Genomic DNA, 14,518 nt, shown 5'->3' on the forward strand with positions numbered 1-14,518 from the left:
TGATCACATGGTTGACTCTCCTGGCAACCAGGCCCCATCCTTAGGTTGTGTGTGTGTGCTTAGTCACTCAGTCGTGTCTGACTCTTTGGGACCCCATGGGCTGTATCCTGTCACGTGCCTCTGTCCATGGAATTTTCTTGGAAAGAATACTGGAATATACTGCCATTTCTTCCTCCGGGGGATTTTCCCGACCCAGGGATCGAACCTGAATCTCTTGTCCACGTCTTTTGCATCTCCTGCATTGGCAGGTGGATTCTTTTCCCCGGTGCCACCTGGGAAGCCCATCCTTAGGTTATCCAGAGTTTTTAGAAAAGCCAGTTCCTTAACATAACAAAAGACGCATTGATCCTCTCAAAATTGGGGAAATTCCACAGGTTTAGGAGCTCAAAGCCAGAAACTGACAGAAGACCAAATATATATTTCTTACTAGAAGCCCCAGTATCAGAGGAGTTAAAAGTCATATTGCAAAGGGATGTATATAGAGTAATAAGATTAATTAAGCATTTTCACAGCCTACCATATTGGTTAATGCTGAGAAAGCCTAGAAGCCTAAAATAAGATGGTTCATAGATCTACTTTATTTGAACTCTACTTCTTGCTAAGAAGGCAAGTCTCCAGCTGACTCTTCCTAGGTAGAGAGAGCAAAGACCCAGTCAGGGGAATCATGTTCCTTTCTTATAGCTGGGGTCTGCTCTTCTAAGATTAGCTTTGAGCCCATTTTCTCACATTTCCAGAGCCTGAGGGTGTCAAGGTACCAAGGAACTGGGTGTACATGCATATGAGTGTGATGTGATGGGGTGGGGGACCTCGGAAGAATGACGGGGAGATGGTCTGAGAAAACCCTGGAGGACTTTAGGAAAATCAGCCCTAGTAAAAGTCTGCTCTCGAGTCATGAACCAGTTCTGTCTTCTTGCCTTCTATCTTCTCCTAGAAATAAAAGAAAAATTTTCTCCTGCCCCACTACACCCCCCACCCACCAGAAAGTATCTTTTCTAAATTTTTGTGTATTTAGAGCTACTAACCCCAAATTGGAAATCACAAACTGTTGACTTATTTAGTTTAGATAAGATTTTTGAAGAATTATTTGCCAACATGTAAAAATCAGAGACTATAGAAAACTCCCGATTTCTGCCTTCGCTTTAAAAACTGAAAGATGTCCTCCTATCACTTCCTGTTTTATTCCAGGTGCTTGTCATTGCTTTAAGCTTTGAACTGAGATCCTAGAGATGTTTGGGTTTGCAGATCTGCCCTAAAACCGTTTCTGCTTATAAACTGAGCAGTAAAACATACAAAGAGTTGGACCCAACTGAGCGACTAAGCAACTAAGCACAAGCACACACAATGTGCATAAGCTGGGATGAGCAGAAGGATTCAGGCAATCACATCTTTTTCATGCTGTCTGAAGAATGAATTACATGCTTGCTTGGCACAGAATTGATGCTTATATCACCAATCATTTTCTTTCACACACTGATCAAAGATTCATAGAATGTTAACATTGTATTGGATTGACCAAAATGTTCATTTTGGTTTTTCCATAACAACTTTGAAAAAGTTCCAATGAACTTTTTCATTGCCCCTAATAAAAAAGTCCAAGGCAATCTGGTGATCTTTCAACTACTCTTTTTTTCCCCCAAGAAGTCTTTTTCTCAAACAACTGTTTTTTTAAAGGCTGCTCTACTTGAAGCTGGGTTTGGAGGTTTGAACTCCCTTGTGCAATCCTCCCCTCACCCTTTCTTGTTAGAACACAACTTAAACACCATTCATCTCCCCATCTTCCCATTCCCAGATAAGTCTAAAGAGACCTGTTCAAGGCTGCTTAGTCCTTTCCAAGGCTAGACCCCCCAAACTCTGGCCTCTTAGGCCACCACACCAACCACACTGCCCCCTTTCTAGCTGGGTGTCTGTCTGATTGCAGGGTGATCTCTTCAGTTGTACTGAGTGCGACAGCTCTTGGGAGAGCCTCCTCTTACACACCAAGTTATGCCAAAGCTAAAATCTCAGCTGCACGCTTTTTCCAACTGCTGGACCGACGACCCGCAATCAATGTGTATAGCAGTGCAGGTGAAAGATGGGTAAGTATTGGAGGTGGGGTAAGGAGTGCAGTGTGTGTCTGCTGGACAGCATTGGGGCTGCTTATTTAAGACCACTTAGCTTTGAAATTGTGTAGTAGATGGGTGGATTCATATGCACTCAGAATGAGCAGATAGTAGATTTATCAATGTAAAGGAATGAAGTACATTAGCATTAAAATTATTCATAAAGCTGGCATTTGAATAAGGCAATTCTATCCAGTGAATACTTGTTTTATAATACACAGTCACTATAAAACACACTTAGTTCCAGAATGAATGAAGCTATAAGTCTTCGAGACTTGCACAAACACTGTGATTTTACTGATGTTCTGCTATGGAATGTAGAAAAACCAGTTTCTCCTGTCCTGTAATACTGACTTATTTCATGTTTATCTCAGTTCCACATACTTTCATGTGGACGCTCAGAAAATCAATTTGATCTCAATGAAATATCACTTTTTCTGATTAATAGTTCCTACAGGTGTCTTTTTAGGTCTTCCTTGCTTGATTTTTAATATCCCAGTATGTTCAAGAGAGCAAAACAACCTAAACTCTAGTAAAGTTAACTAAATTCAGAAATCTTAAAATTGGTCAAATGCCCCATTTCTCCTTTAGTTCAGTAAAAGGCAAGTCTCTGTGTGGTTTATTAAATGTCTATCCCTTTCTAGAGTTCGCATGTCAGATTGTACAACTAAAGGTTTTCACCTTTGCAATTCAGAGTTCAAGTAACTTTCTGTGGAGGTCATTTCAAGTGTAAAGTTATTATTCTAAATATTTGGGGAAACAAAACTGTAGGAGTTTGCATAGTTACTGGCTTCTGTGATGTAATCATCTCTTTTCTTCTCTTCCATGCAAAATGACTGACAAGGAAGTCCCCTTAGGTTATAATGGGAATATTTGATCTCTTGATCAAATATCTTTAAACTCAATGCCCCACCCTCTTCTACATCTGTTAAAATAGGGAATAGAATGCTGTTTCATTAAGTTGCTGTCCTTATACTTTGCATTTTGGCAGCTTGTTGTTAAAGGTATCTTAAGCAAGGATTTAAAACTCAGGTGCATTCTCAACAGTCTAGATACTAGCAGGAGAATATATAATTCTAATCTTTCCATCCACAGGACAACTTCCGGGGACAGATTGACTTTGTTGACTGTAAATTTACATATCCTTCCCGCCCTGATGTACAAGTTCTGAATGGTCTTTCAGTGTCTGTTGGTCCAGGGAAAACCCTGGCATTTGTTGGGAGCAGTGGATGTGGTAAAAGCACCAGCGTTCAGCTGTTGGAACGTTTCTATGATCCTGACCAAGGGAAGGTGGTAAGCAATGCAAATGCCTTTGAGAATTTAGCTTTCTGCAGAGGATCTCCAACTTCTTAAAGGGGGTCTTCAAGGTTGTGCCTTACCAGACTCATTCTGAAGCGCTTGCCTCGGGCAATATTCTCCAGTTCCAGTCATTTGCTGCTTGACCTGATTCTACCTCACAATTTCTAATGTTAGATTCATTCTTCCCAGTTCCAGATGGTCTCCTGACCAGATAGGCAAAGAAAACTGCAAAGCTGGAGATGAATGTATTTAATAGAAGCATTCACTTACCTGTAAATGGGGCAGAAAGTGCAGACTAATCAAGAAACTAATGACTGGGAACAGAAAAAGTGGGGGATGATGAGAAACACAATGATAAATGAGTAAGAAAGGGAATTTAATATGAAAAATCGGAGACAATCCTGGTTCAAGAAGCTAGTCTAAATAATGCAAGGGTCTCAAATTGGTAGTCATGTGCCTTAAATCTTTGGTAAAGATATTTGAAAAATTGGTGGCTTGCTTTGTTGCTTATTTTCTACAGAATTTCTTTCTCTTCTTTTCTGTTTCCTTTCTATCTTTCCAAATAATATATGCAGAGGAGTACAAAGTAAAATAAGAAATATTTGTAAAAACAAAGCAAAACAAAACAAAACCAACCTTTTATTCCACCATTTCCACCCCACCCCCCTTTTTCTGCTCAAAGGCAACTATTTTTAATCACTTGATGTTTTTAGATCTCCCAACAATTACCTCAGTGTCCCTAAATAATATGCTCCTGTTGCTGTTTCTTGATTCAACAAATTTAGACCCTCTGTTGATTTATTTGCAAGAGATAGAAATTTAGCTTCCCTTTCTCCTCTCCCCTCCTTTGACCCACCTCCTCCCAATATGGTTATACTACTTTTAAAAGCTCTTCTTTTTGGAAATTTAATTAATACAGTTTTGTTTCTTTCCCATCACCTGCAGGTAACATTTCTTGAATCCTCATTTTCTAAGATGAGATTAGCAATTCTACCTCTATTTTCACTTTTTACTCCCCCTCCTTTTTTTTTTTTTTTTTTTTGCCTCTCAATCCCTAATAGCTACACTTTTATTTTATCAAGAATATAAAATGCTTGCATTTTGTTTATACTATTTACAGCTTTTCCTCTAGGCTGATTCTAAAAGTTGAAAATCTATTAACTTTTCTTATGGCTATGGAAATATTGTTCATCTCACAGTTAAGGAGTGAGGTACATTAGCATCACACTTTCTTTTCTTGCTTTCCTGAAAGACTTTCTTTCTTTCTTTCTTGTATTCTCTGCCTTTATAAAATCTTTAGGTTCTTCCCATGTTCTACATCGATACTTATTCTGAGGAGCCTGCTTCTTTCCTTTATTTCTGCCACAACCTGGACTAATTGCATCCTATATCTGTTCAGCAATTGTCAGTCTATGAGTTTCCCACAGTATCTTTTGGATTCGGTCCATTATTTCCTAGTTCATGTATTTTCCTCTTTCTTTGGTTTCCCCTCTTACTTTGTTGGAGTGCATCTGTAAGTAGTTTTCTAAGAAATGATTCAGAGGTGTGAGTCTGATTGAATCCACATATTTTGAAAAAGGACTTTCTGATACCCCTGAATAATGTAATTGTCATTACCATGAGGATAGATAACATGATGAGGAGAAATGCTGAGGGAAATTTGAAAGAGGTAACTAAAGTTTCCTTTGCATAGAGCAAAACAGGGAAACAAGCAAACTGATAGTGGTAAAATCCAGGAAATTATGAAAATAACGAGTAAGAGTTGATTATCTGAAGATTATAGTCACTTCTTTTATTAATTTTAGGTATAGGGATTTTATTTGTTTGAAATTATTTGAAAAAAAAAAAAGAAATTATTTGGTGATTGATAACTCTAGGAAGTCCATGGCACTGGGGGTCTGATCTCTGCAAAGGAGAGGATCCAGTTTAGCCAAATGTCAGATCTTTCATGACTGTCACCTGGGTAGACTGTGAACTAACTACATGACAGGCAGGAATTCGAATCCTTCATGTTTAACTTCTTTAACATTAACTTGCATATTAAGCATATTTCTCTGAATGTACTCAGCGAATGTTCTGGTCACAGATAGAAAGCAATGCCCATGAAAAAATATCAATATGTTTCCTTGCATTTCATAGACACAATATATTTTATTACATCATTGTAAAACTTTCTTACAGACATTTTTCATTTAGAAAAATACCACCTTTAATGCAATTTTTAAAAATTCTCTTTGCTCTTAAGGAAGCTAACAAATGCAGGCATTCAACGTTTTTAGCATTTAATTGGGTGCCTATGTCAGATTTGTTGGAGAAGGAAATGGCAACCCACTCCAGTGTTCTTGCCTGGAGAATCCCAGGGACGGGGGAGCCTGGTGGGCTGCCATTTATGAGGTCGCACAGAGTCGGACACTACTGAAGTGACTTAGCAGCATGTCAGACTTAATTTTTTGGAGCTCTAAAATCACTGCAGATGGTGACTGCAGCCATGAAATTAAAAGACGCTTACTCCTTGGAAGGAAAGTTATAACCAACCTAGATAGCATATTGAAAAGCAGAGACATTACTTTGCCAACAAAGGTCTGTCTAGTCAAGGCTATGGTTTTTCCAGTGGTCATGTATTGATGTGAGAGTTGGACTGTGAAGAAAGCTGAGCACTGAAGAATTGATGCTTTTGAACTGTGGTGTTGGAGAAGATTCTTGAGAGTTCCTCGGACTGCAAGGAGATCCAACAAGTCCATTCTAAGGGAGGTCAGCCCTGGGTGTTCTTTGGAAGGAATGATGCTAAAGCTGAAACTCCAGTACTTTGGCCACCTCATGCGAAGAATTGACTCATTGGAAAGAACTCTGATGCTAGGAGGGATTGGGGGCAGGAGGATTGGGGGCAGGAGGAGAAGGGGACGACAGAGGATGAGATGGCTGGATGGCATCACCGACTCGATGGACGTGAGTTTGCCTGAACTCCGGGAGTTGGTGATGGACAGGGAGGCCTGGCGTGCTGCGATTCATGGGGTCGCAATGAATCAGACACGACTGAGCAACTGAACTGAACTGAACTGATGACGTGCCCAGATTAGTTCCTGTGGGAAATTCTAAGGAACATGAACCATGTCTTCTGTCTTCTGGGAGCTTACTCTCAGAATACTCTCATATAGACAACAATCAGCAAACAGTTCCAGTACTTAATTAAGTATTAGTGCTTTGCAGTGTGTAAGTACTATGGAAAATGCATAAAGGAAGAGGAGCAAGGGCTAATTGTTGGGGAATGCCATATACTTTTTCTAGTAGTGTTTGTGTTTTATGCTGCCAACATATTATCTAAAATATAGTATATCTATACTACTTAACATAATCTTTTTCTGAAATCATGGGGCTAAATACTTTATAGTAGTATGTTAGACATACTATCCTTTTGCTGTCCTAGGTCTTTTAAGTGAAAGAGCACAAATGGTAGATATTTGAATTCCTGTGCTCAACTGCCTAAATAAATCGTGTTGTTGTCGTTGTTGTTCAGTCACTAGGTTGTGTCCTACTCTTTGCAACCACATGAACTGCAGCTCACCAGGCCTCCCTGCCCCTCATTATCTCCTGGAGTTTGCCCAGGTTTATGTCCATTGAGTCCATGATGCTATTCAATCATAAAAATAGATCATGAGTTCCTAGAAAATAGAGATTTTTTTTTCTATATTATACCAAAGACTGCCTAGCATGGTGCCTTTGTGGCAGGTTATTCTGTATATATCTGTTGATTGACCAAGTGAATACATATACTTCTTTCTTACTGGGATTCATTATCTTCAATCATTCAGAGGTTAGTATCATTGAAATCAATGGGTTTGATTCTTATATTGTCCAATAGCTTTACATAGGAAACCTCATTTCATAACCCATGGAGTCTCAAAATTGAGCCATTATGTGTACTTGGAGAAGATGTGCTACACCAGAAGATAAGGGAAGTTTCTGTTTTCTGAACTAGATAATGTGCCTTTCTTGTTTGATACCACCTTTAGAGCTAGAGTTTGGGAAACGAACAAACAAAGCCATGTCTGATCACAACTTTGACACCGCTTCTGGCAGACACCACCTCCAGAGGTCAAAGGCAACATAATTTATTTCCAAGAATCCTGAGCTTGTTGTCTCTTAAGCAAAGCATGCATCTTGCATAACACTAACTCTAGGACATGAACTTTCCTCACTGCTTGAATTCTAAAATTCAGGGCCCTGGTTGTCGTTTCTGTTGGCAGATGATAGATGGGCATGACAGCAAAAACGTAAACATCCAGTTCCTCCGCTCAAACATTGGAATCGTTTCCCAGGAACCAGTGTTGTTTGCCTGTAGCATAATGGACAACATCAAGTATGGAGACAACACCAAAGAAATCCCTATGGAAAAGGTTATAGAAGCTGCGAAGCAGGCTCAGCTGCATGACTTTGTAATGTCCCTCCCAGAGGTAGGTGCACAGTCAGAGTCATTCCTGATGGGAGACGGAGAGAGAGCAGTAGAACAACCAGAAAGTCATTATGACTGTAGCTCAAGGAGAAGGTCAAAGGCAACACAGCTTATTCCCCAGTGCCCAGGGATGGTCTCAGCCTTTTAAGCAAAATAAATGTCCTTCATCAACATAATCTTTAGGGCTTTATAAAATTTTTTTGGATGTGGACCATTTTTAAAGTCTTTATTGAATTTGTTACAATATTGCTTCTGTTGTTTGTGTTCTGGCTTTTTTACCTTGACCGAACCCACAATCCCTGTATTGCAAAATGAAGTCTTAACCACTGAATTGCCAGGAAAGTCCCTAATCGTTAGTTTTGAACAGTATTATATTATCCAATGCAAGGTATGTTATAGAACTTGTTGTGCAAAAAGTAATGCCACATTGAGCATCAGCTTGCCTGTGTGTGCTTAGTCCCTTGGTTGTGTCCAGCTCTTTGTGACTCCATGGACTGTAGACTTCCAGGCTCTGTTCATGGGATTCCTCAGGCAAGAATACTGGAGTGAGTGGCTGTTCCCTTCTCCAGGGGATCTTTCTGACCCAGGGATTGAACCCAGATCTCCTGCATTGCAGACAGATTCTTTACAGTCTGAACCACTAGGGAAGCCCTGAGTATCAGCTTAGCATAATGGAAAAAAAAAAAAAATCCTGAGATTTGGAGCAGACGTTGATTTGAATCCAAGTGAGGTCACTTTCTAGTGTAAAGTTACTTCTGTAACTTTGGGACAACTACTTTTCTTTTGAGACTACAAAAAGGTAAAAGATAACTTAGAATGAAAGAGTATACAAAATAGCCACAAAAAAAGAAAGCTGCTTCTGTTATTACTGTCATTGTCATTCCATTACTTGGCAGCAACTATTATACATGTAGCGTAAGCTGCACTTGGTTTGGAGTAAGTCTCACTTTCCCAGAGCCAAGCCTGAATGCAGTGTAACACTGACCCTAAATTTTTCCATCCACCAATGGTCTTTCTTGGTGTTCAATCACAAAGAAAATGAAAACATGGAAACTGAAAAATTTTCAAAAAAGAAACTGAAAAATAGGTAATAAGGAGGAAATTATTTCTGTGAACATTAAATGATAATCTGGCTAGAGTAGTTAGTACCATACCTGTTGCACAGTAAACACTCTGTGAATGTAACTTATTTTACACAAGCCTTCATCAAGGGATTCTCTTCCATAATTTCATAAAAATGACAAATATGTGAACTAGTTATTAATATCTAAATTTTCAGATGAGTTTTCAGCTCACAGAAATTTAAATAATTTGTTCATGATCACAGAAGGCTTGCATTCCAGAACAATGCCACCTCAACAAGGAAATGGATGAGAAGATCTCCCAAAGGTCCTGACATTCTAGGACCACTCTGTCTTGGAAAGATCTTCCAGACAGGAGATTGGAAATCAGGGAATCTTACATCAGGGAGGATCTCATACTAAGGAGAAAGAGATTAAAAAATAAATACAGAGAAAAGGATACAAAGTCCCCTTGTTTTCCAGCATGAAAGGTCACAAATGCCATGTTTTTTTTAGATCCTAGATGGATTTGAAGTCCTTTATAGAAATGATTCACAATTTCATAAAACAACAAATTGTTTAAATCCTGAGGAGTCATTGATGGGGGCTCCATAAAGCACAGGAGCATGTTTCTGGTTCTGAAATTTACCATATGTTTTCCAGAAATATGAAACTAATGTTGGGTCCCAGGGGTCTCAACTGTCTCGAGGAGAGAAACAACGCATTGCTATTGCTCGGGCTATCGTACGGGATCCGAAAATCTTGCTGCTAGATGAAGCTACTTCTGCCTTAGACACAGAAAGTGAAAAGGTAGGTATTGATTTTCTAAGCCTTAGACAATCGTAAATGAGTCTCTTGCTGTAATATTTGTCCTTATAAAATGGTAGTATTAATTTTCTGATTCACAGTAGAAATGGCTACTCCTTTGCAGAACCAAGAGACAATAGTTTAGAGAAGGGATTTAAAATAGGATTGCTTCAAATAAAAAAAGTTTTTAACTTTAAGAATTGTTTTTAAAATTGTTTAGGTTAGGTGACATTTTTTTCAAGGGCAAATGATTAGCTATCTTAAGTAAAATAAAATAATCCTGGCCATCTGTTAGGCATTTCATATTTTACAGTTCTAAAGTTCTGTGGCAGAGAAGATGGGAAGCATACAAAACAAAGAGGTGGTTTCTGACATGCATTTTGCATAAAAGTAAATGCAATTGGGCAAAACACAATCATGAAATTTACCATTTATAATTAACTCCTTAAAAATTAGGATTCTGTTTTGGAGACAGCTAAATTGTCCTCAATGAAGAATGGTGGGGAATGACCACCTAACGGCTACCTTACATTGTTTTCCTGGTTTTATTTTATTAATATTGAACTAGACCATGGAGTGATGTAAAATTACTTCATGGTCTCAGTTTGGTTCATTACAGGTTCAGTGAAATTTTTCAGCCTGTGGACTGCCATTTAAATCATTGATGCATTGCATTCAGCAAGTATTTTTTTAGACCTCTGTCTCATATCAAGCCCTGAATATAGTGATGTTACTCAGGTGGCATGAAGCAGAACTCAGGCAATAGCAGACTAGGGAACAAACATATGTCTTTGCACCAACTTTCCACCTTCTCTTTGTAGACAGTGCAAGTGGCCCTGGACAAAGCCCGAGAAGGTCGAACCTGCATTGTCATTGCCCATCGTTTGTCCACCATCCGGAACTCAGATATCATTGCCGTCATGTCACAGGGGACAGTGATTGAAAAGGGGACCCATGAAGAACTGATGGCTCAGAAAGGGGCCTATTACAAACTTGTTACCACAGGCGCCCCCATCAGTTGACCTGACTTGTGAGATTCATGCACAGATGGTACACCAACTACAGGAGTGCCACGGACTGTTTTTTGTTTTTCGTTTTTTCTTTTAGCAGAAATAATGATATTTTACTTTTACAGACATACATTGGACCTGAGCTAGTTGACCTTCAATAATAATTTAGTTTTAAATGTCTGTATATAGAAAATGAAAGAAACCAGGGTCATCGGCAGTAAGAATCCAGTGTTAAGCAGCCATCATCCAGTGCTTTCTCCAGCCCCAGTTATTCCATGGGAATTAGCGAGACATCGTGATGTGGAGGAAATAAGACTTGCAATTCGCCAGGGGCAGAGAACCATCCCTTGCATTTTGAACACTTGAGGTACACAGAGCCTGGTCTAGACTAGACGCTTGACAAATATCTACTGAGCTGGACCAAGGTCATATGGAGAAGAACAGAAGGACTGAAGACTGGCTGTTTTTTGATTGAAGTTTTCTTGCATGTGAAAGCAGATTCATCCATCTCTAAGGATGAGGAGAGAAAGGAGGACTTATACTTCGGACACTCTCAGACTGAAAGGGGCAGAAAAAGACAGGTATTAAAAAGGGTTTACCAGTCAGGAATGTTGATTTACAGATTCAAGGTGTAGTTCGTGGCTGGTGAAGTCCTCATTCACTGGACTAGATTCTGCCACGTGGCTGGAGCAGGGGGCTCTCTCCTAGGTCTTGTACTCCTCTTCACCCCTGTTCACATTGGTTGCTGTCCTTTGTTTCCCCAAGGCCCAGCAGGAAGTGAAAATAGTGGACTTTACCTTGTGTAAGTGTTTTCTTCCCATGGCCAACAAATGAAATTCTGCCTACAAAGGAAGCCTGAGCTATTATATCGAGGTATATTATTTATGTCTCGGGTCTAGTGTTTCCTGGTGAATAACCACGCAGGTGGTTTAGCAGGCTAACTAGTTACAACAGAAGAACGGATGGTTGTGAAGTCAGAAAGGGAGAGGGTAGAGGGCAGCATTCTACTTATGACAAACGGCAGTGTTAAGTTGCAGAATAAAGTTGCCTTCAAGAAGGAATTAAGCTTTGTAGGAAGCACGTGCTTATCCTGTAATACTGAAGAAGAAAGACCAACATCCATTTGTTTTAAGTTTTTGTTTCAGAAGAAGAACATAAGCTATGTGCTAGGAGGCTGCCAGTTTCCTGGAATAGACTGGATGATTAAACTATTTTTAAATAAGATACTTCGAAGTTTTTGATGAGAGGGAAGAACTTGACTGGAGAGGGTTTGATATGATTTGGGAAAACATTTGAATTACAACTTCAAAAATACAGAAGTAAATAAAGTTGCAAGTTTATTTTATAATGTCAGGGACTGCCAACGTCTTCATTTTTGTCTTATATCCTGTACCACTCGTGAAGATTTGGTTTCTACAATTTTGCATTATTGTGTCTCAGGTGATGGAAAGACTTGCTTAATCTGTTGTGACTGACATTATCTCAAGTCTTTCTGTAATTTCTAACGTTTTCAGGATGGGTTCTGTTGTGTTCAAACTCTTTCCATAACCCCAGTTAACAAAACTTTATGGAAGAAAAAAATACAAGGATTGGAAGATAAAGTTGGGAAATTTTTTCTGAGGGTAGGACAAAAAGACCTGAAAAGTAGAAAAAGACTTAGAGGAACAATTCAGGAGATGCAATAATTAGCTAACAGCAGTTCTGGAAAGAAAATTCAGAGAAAACTGAGGGGAAACATGATTAAATAGTCCAAGAATATGTCCTATAGTTGAAGGATATGAATTTCCAACTTGAAAGAGTTCACAGATTGTCAAATATAATAAATAAAGATCTTACCTGGGCACACCATTATGCAGTTTTGGAAAACGGAGGCAAAGGAGAAGATACTAAAAGCTTCCAAGAGGAGGGGAATGTATAATAAAGAAGCATAATGACATAGGACCTCTTGGCTGTGGCACTGAAAGTCAGAAGACCTAAAGATGTGCCCTCAGAATTCTGAGGGAAAAATTATTTCTGTTCTGGAATTTTACTCCCAGCAAACTATTCTCAAAAATGAGAGATGCCTAAAGAAATTCTGCTGTGTAAGAGTTTCAAAATTGTATGGAAGCAGGTGCCTATAAACCAGAAATGTTACTATTTGAGGAAAAAAATAGAAGAATTGACCTCCAACTTTTTGTCTAGAAACACTTTTTCATGTAGTTACTCTAGGTCTATTCTATCTGTGCTCTTGGGAAATTATTTCAATAAAAAGACACTTTGAACTTAATGATGCAGTCATGCATACAATTTTTGGCAACTGTACACTCATTTAAAACTGTAAATCCAGTAATATTTTGATGTTATGTCCTTAAAGAGGAAAATACATAGGATCATAATTAGATATAGTTCACTACACATTTTTTTAATGCATTAAAGGTAAGTTTCCTATCCTAAGAAAATATCAGAATTTTCTCATCAGTCTGTTTTAGGATCCCACATTATATTTCCAACTAATGAGTTGAATTTATTAATATGTCTTATGCATGTAGAATCTCTCTGCAATCAGATCAATAAGGATATTAGTGGGGATAAAAAATTGCAAATTTGGCCGCTCTTTCCAAACATATTTTGAGATAAATTTACATATGCGTGTGTACCATTATAAAAGAAGCATTATGTCCATTTGTATTGCTTAAATTTCCAGGTCAAGTGAACAGTCTCACCTGCCTATAAGAGATGGCAGGTGAAATTAACTGAAATCCAATTCCAATTTCTTTCACACTGTGTTCAGTTAAATACCCAATTAATTTAAATGGATAGACTGTAAATAAAGCAATGCACATGATTATCATCTAATTAGCACTGGCCAGCATTATAATGTGCTCATTAGTGAGTTGTATGGGATCCTAAGGCTCATAATGAGTAATCAGGGTACACGTGACTGGCATGTAGCTGTCTGAATGCAGCTACTAAACTCAATAAACCATCACTAAGACAGAATGCACGGTAGGAAACGGAAGAATACAGAGCCAGACGGTGAGTTGACAATTTCTTTCTTCCTATAATAATACAAGGATAGCTCCTACTCTCAGAGACAAAGAGATAAATGTGAGGGCAACAGAGCAGCTGGGAATAGAAAGGGAACTGTTCACTCAAGGTGACCCAAAATGAGTATCTGTAATAATTAAGAATGATTATAGACAAGAAAGAAAATTGTGCTATCTTATTGGTTAAGAGTATATATTTCTTTTCTTCTTATAAAACTTATTTATTTTTTAACTGAAGGATAATTGCTTTGTGTAATTTTGTTGATTTCTGCCAGACATCAACATGAATCAGGCATAGGTATGAGAGTATATATTTCTGATAGATCAAGTATGGAATCAAAGTAACAGATGAACAATGTTTTCATAAAATTCCTTAGAAGTTGAAAATTCAGTGGATCATTTAAATATACCCTGTAGTAACATTCACAAAGCATTTCATAATTTAGAAGCCACTTTGCCGTCACAATTTTTGTTATTGTGAAACCATTTCGTAGTTTGCAGAGGAGGAAGGCAGCTCTAAGTTGCATTCATTGTTATATACATAAGGAGTTAAGTTGACACCCAATCCTACACCCTCTCCCCTTGCATGCTTCTGTTTCAGAGGTCGGAAAGTAAAATACTTACCTTCCCAGACTCTTGCAGCTAGAGGAGGTCATGTGACTACTGTGGTCAATGAAATATAGGCACAAGTCTCTGTGGAGGCTTTCCCTTCTGGAATAAAGCCTGGGTTGAAGAAAACACATTTGCTTTCCCCCTTTCTTCTTTC

The 14,518-nt window shown here is 38.6% G+C and overlaps 1 protein-coding gene across 6 annotated transcripts in view; it reads left to right on the forward strand.

Moving 5' to 3' along the window:
* The window catches only part of ABCB11 (ATP binding cassette subfamily B member 11), a 106,002-nt gene extending 93,010 nt beyond the window's left edge, over positions 1 to 12,992 (forward strand). For all 6 annotated transcript variants that reach the window (XM_069577313.1, XM_069577309.1, XM_069577314.1 and 3 more), the window contains 5 exons: positions 1,919 to 2,075; positions 3,195 to 3,392; positions 7,643 to 7,849; positions 9,573 to 9,719; positions 10,538 to 12,992. In XM_069577313.1, coding sequence (XP_069433414.1) covers positions 1,919 to 2,075; positions 3,195 to 3,392; positions 7,643 to 7,849; positions 9,573 to 9,719; positions 10,538 to 10,738 — 910 coding nt within the window. In that variant the 3' untranslated portion in view covers positions 10,739 to 12,992. The remainder of the gene's footprint in view (positions 1 to 1,918; positions 2,076 to 3,194; positions 3,393 to 7,642; positions 7,850 to 9,572; positions 9,720 to 10,537) is intronic.
* The last annotated feature ends 1,526 nt before the right edge of the window (positions 12,993 to 14,518 follow it).

The sequence above is a fragment of the Ovis canadensis genome, chromosome 2, assembly GCF_042477335.2.
Source record: "Ovis canadensis isolate MfBH-ARS-UI-01 breed Bighorn chromosome 2, ARS-UI_OviCan_v2, whole genome shotgun sequence".
NCBI lineage: Eukaryota > Metazoa > Chordata > Mammalia > Artiodactyla > Bovidae > Ovis > Ovis canadensis.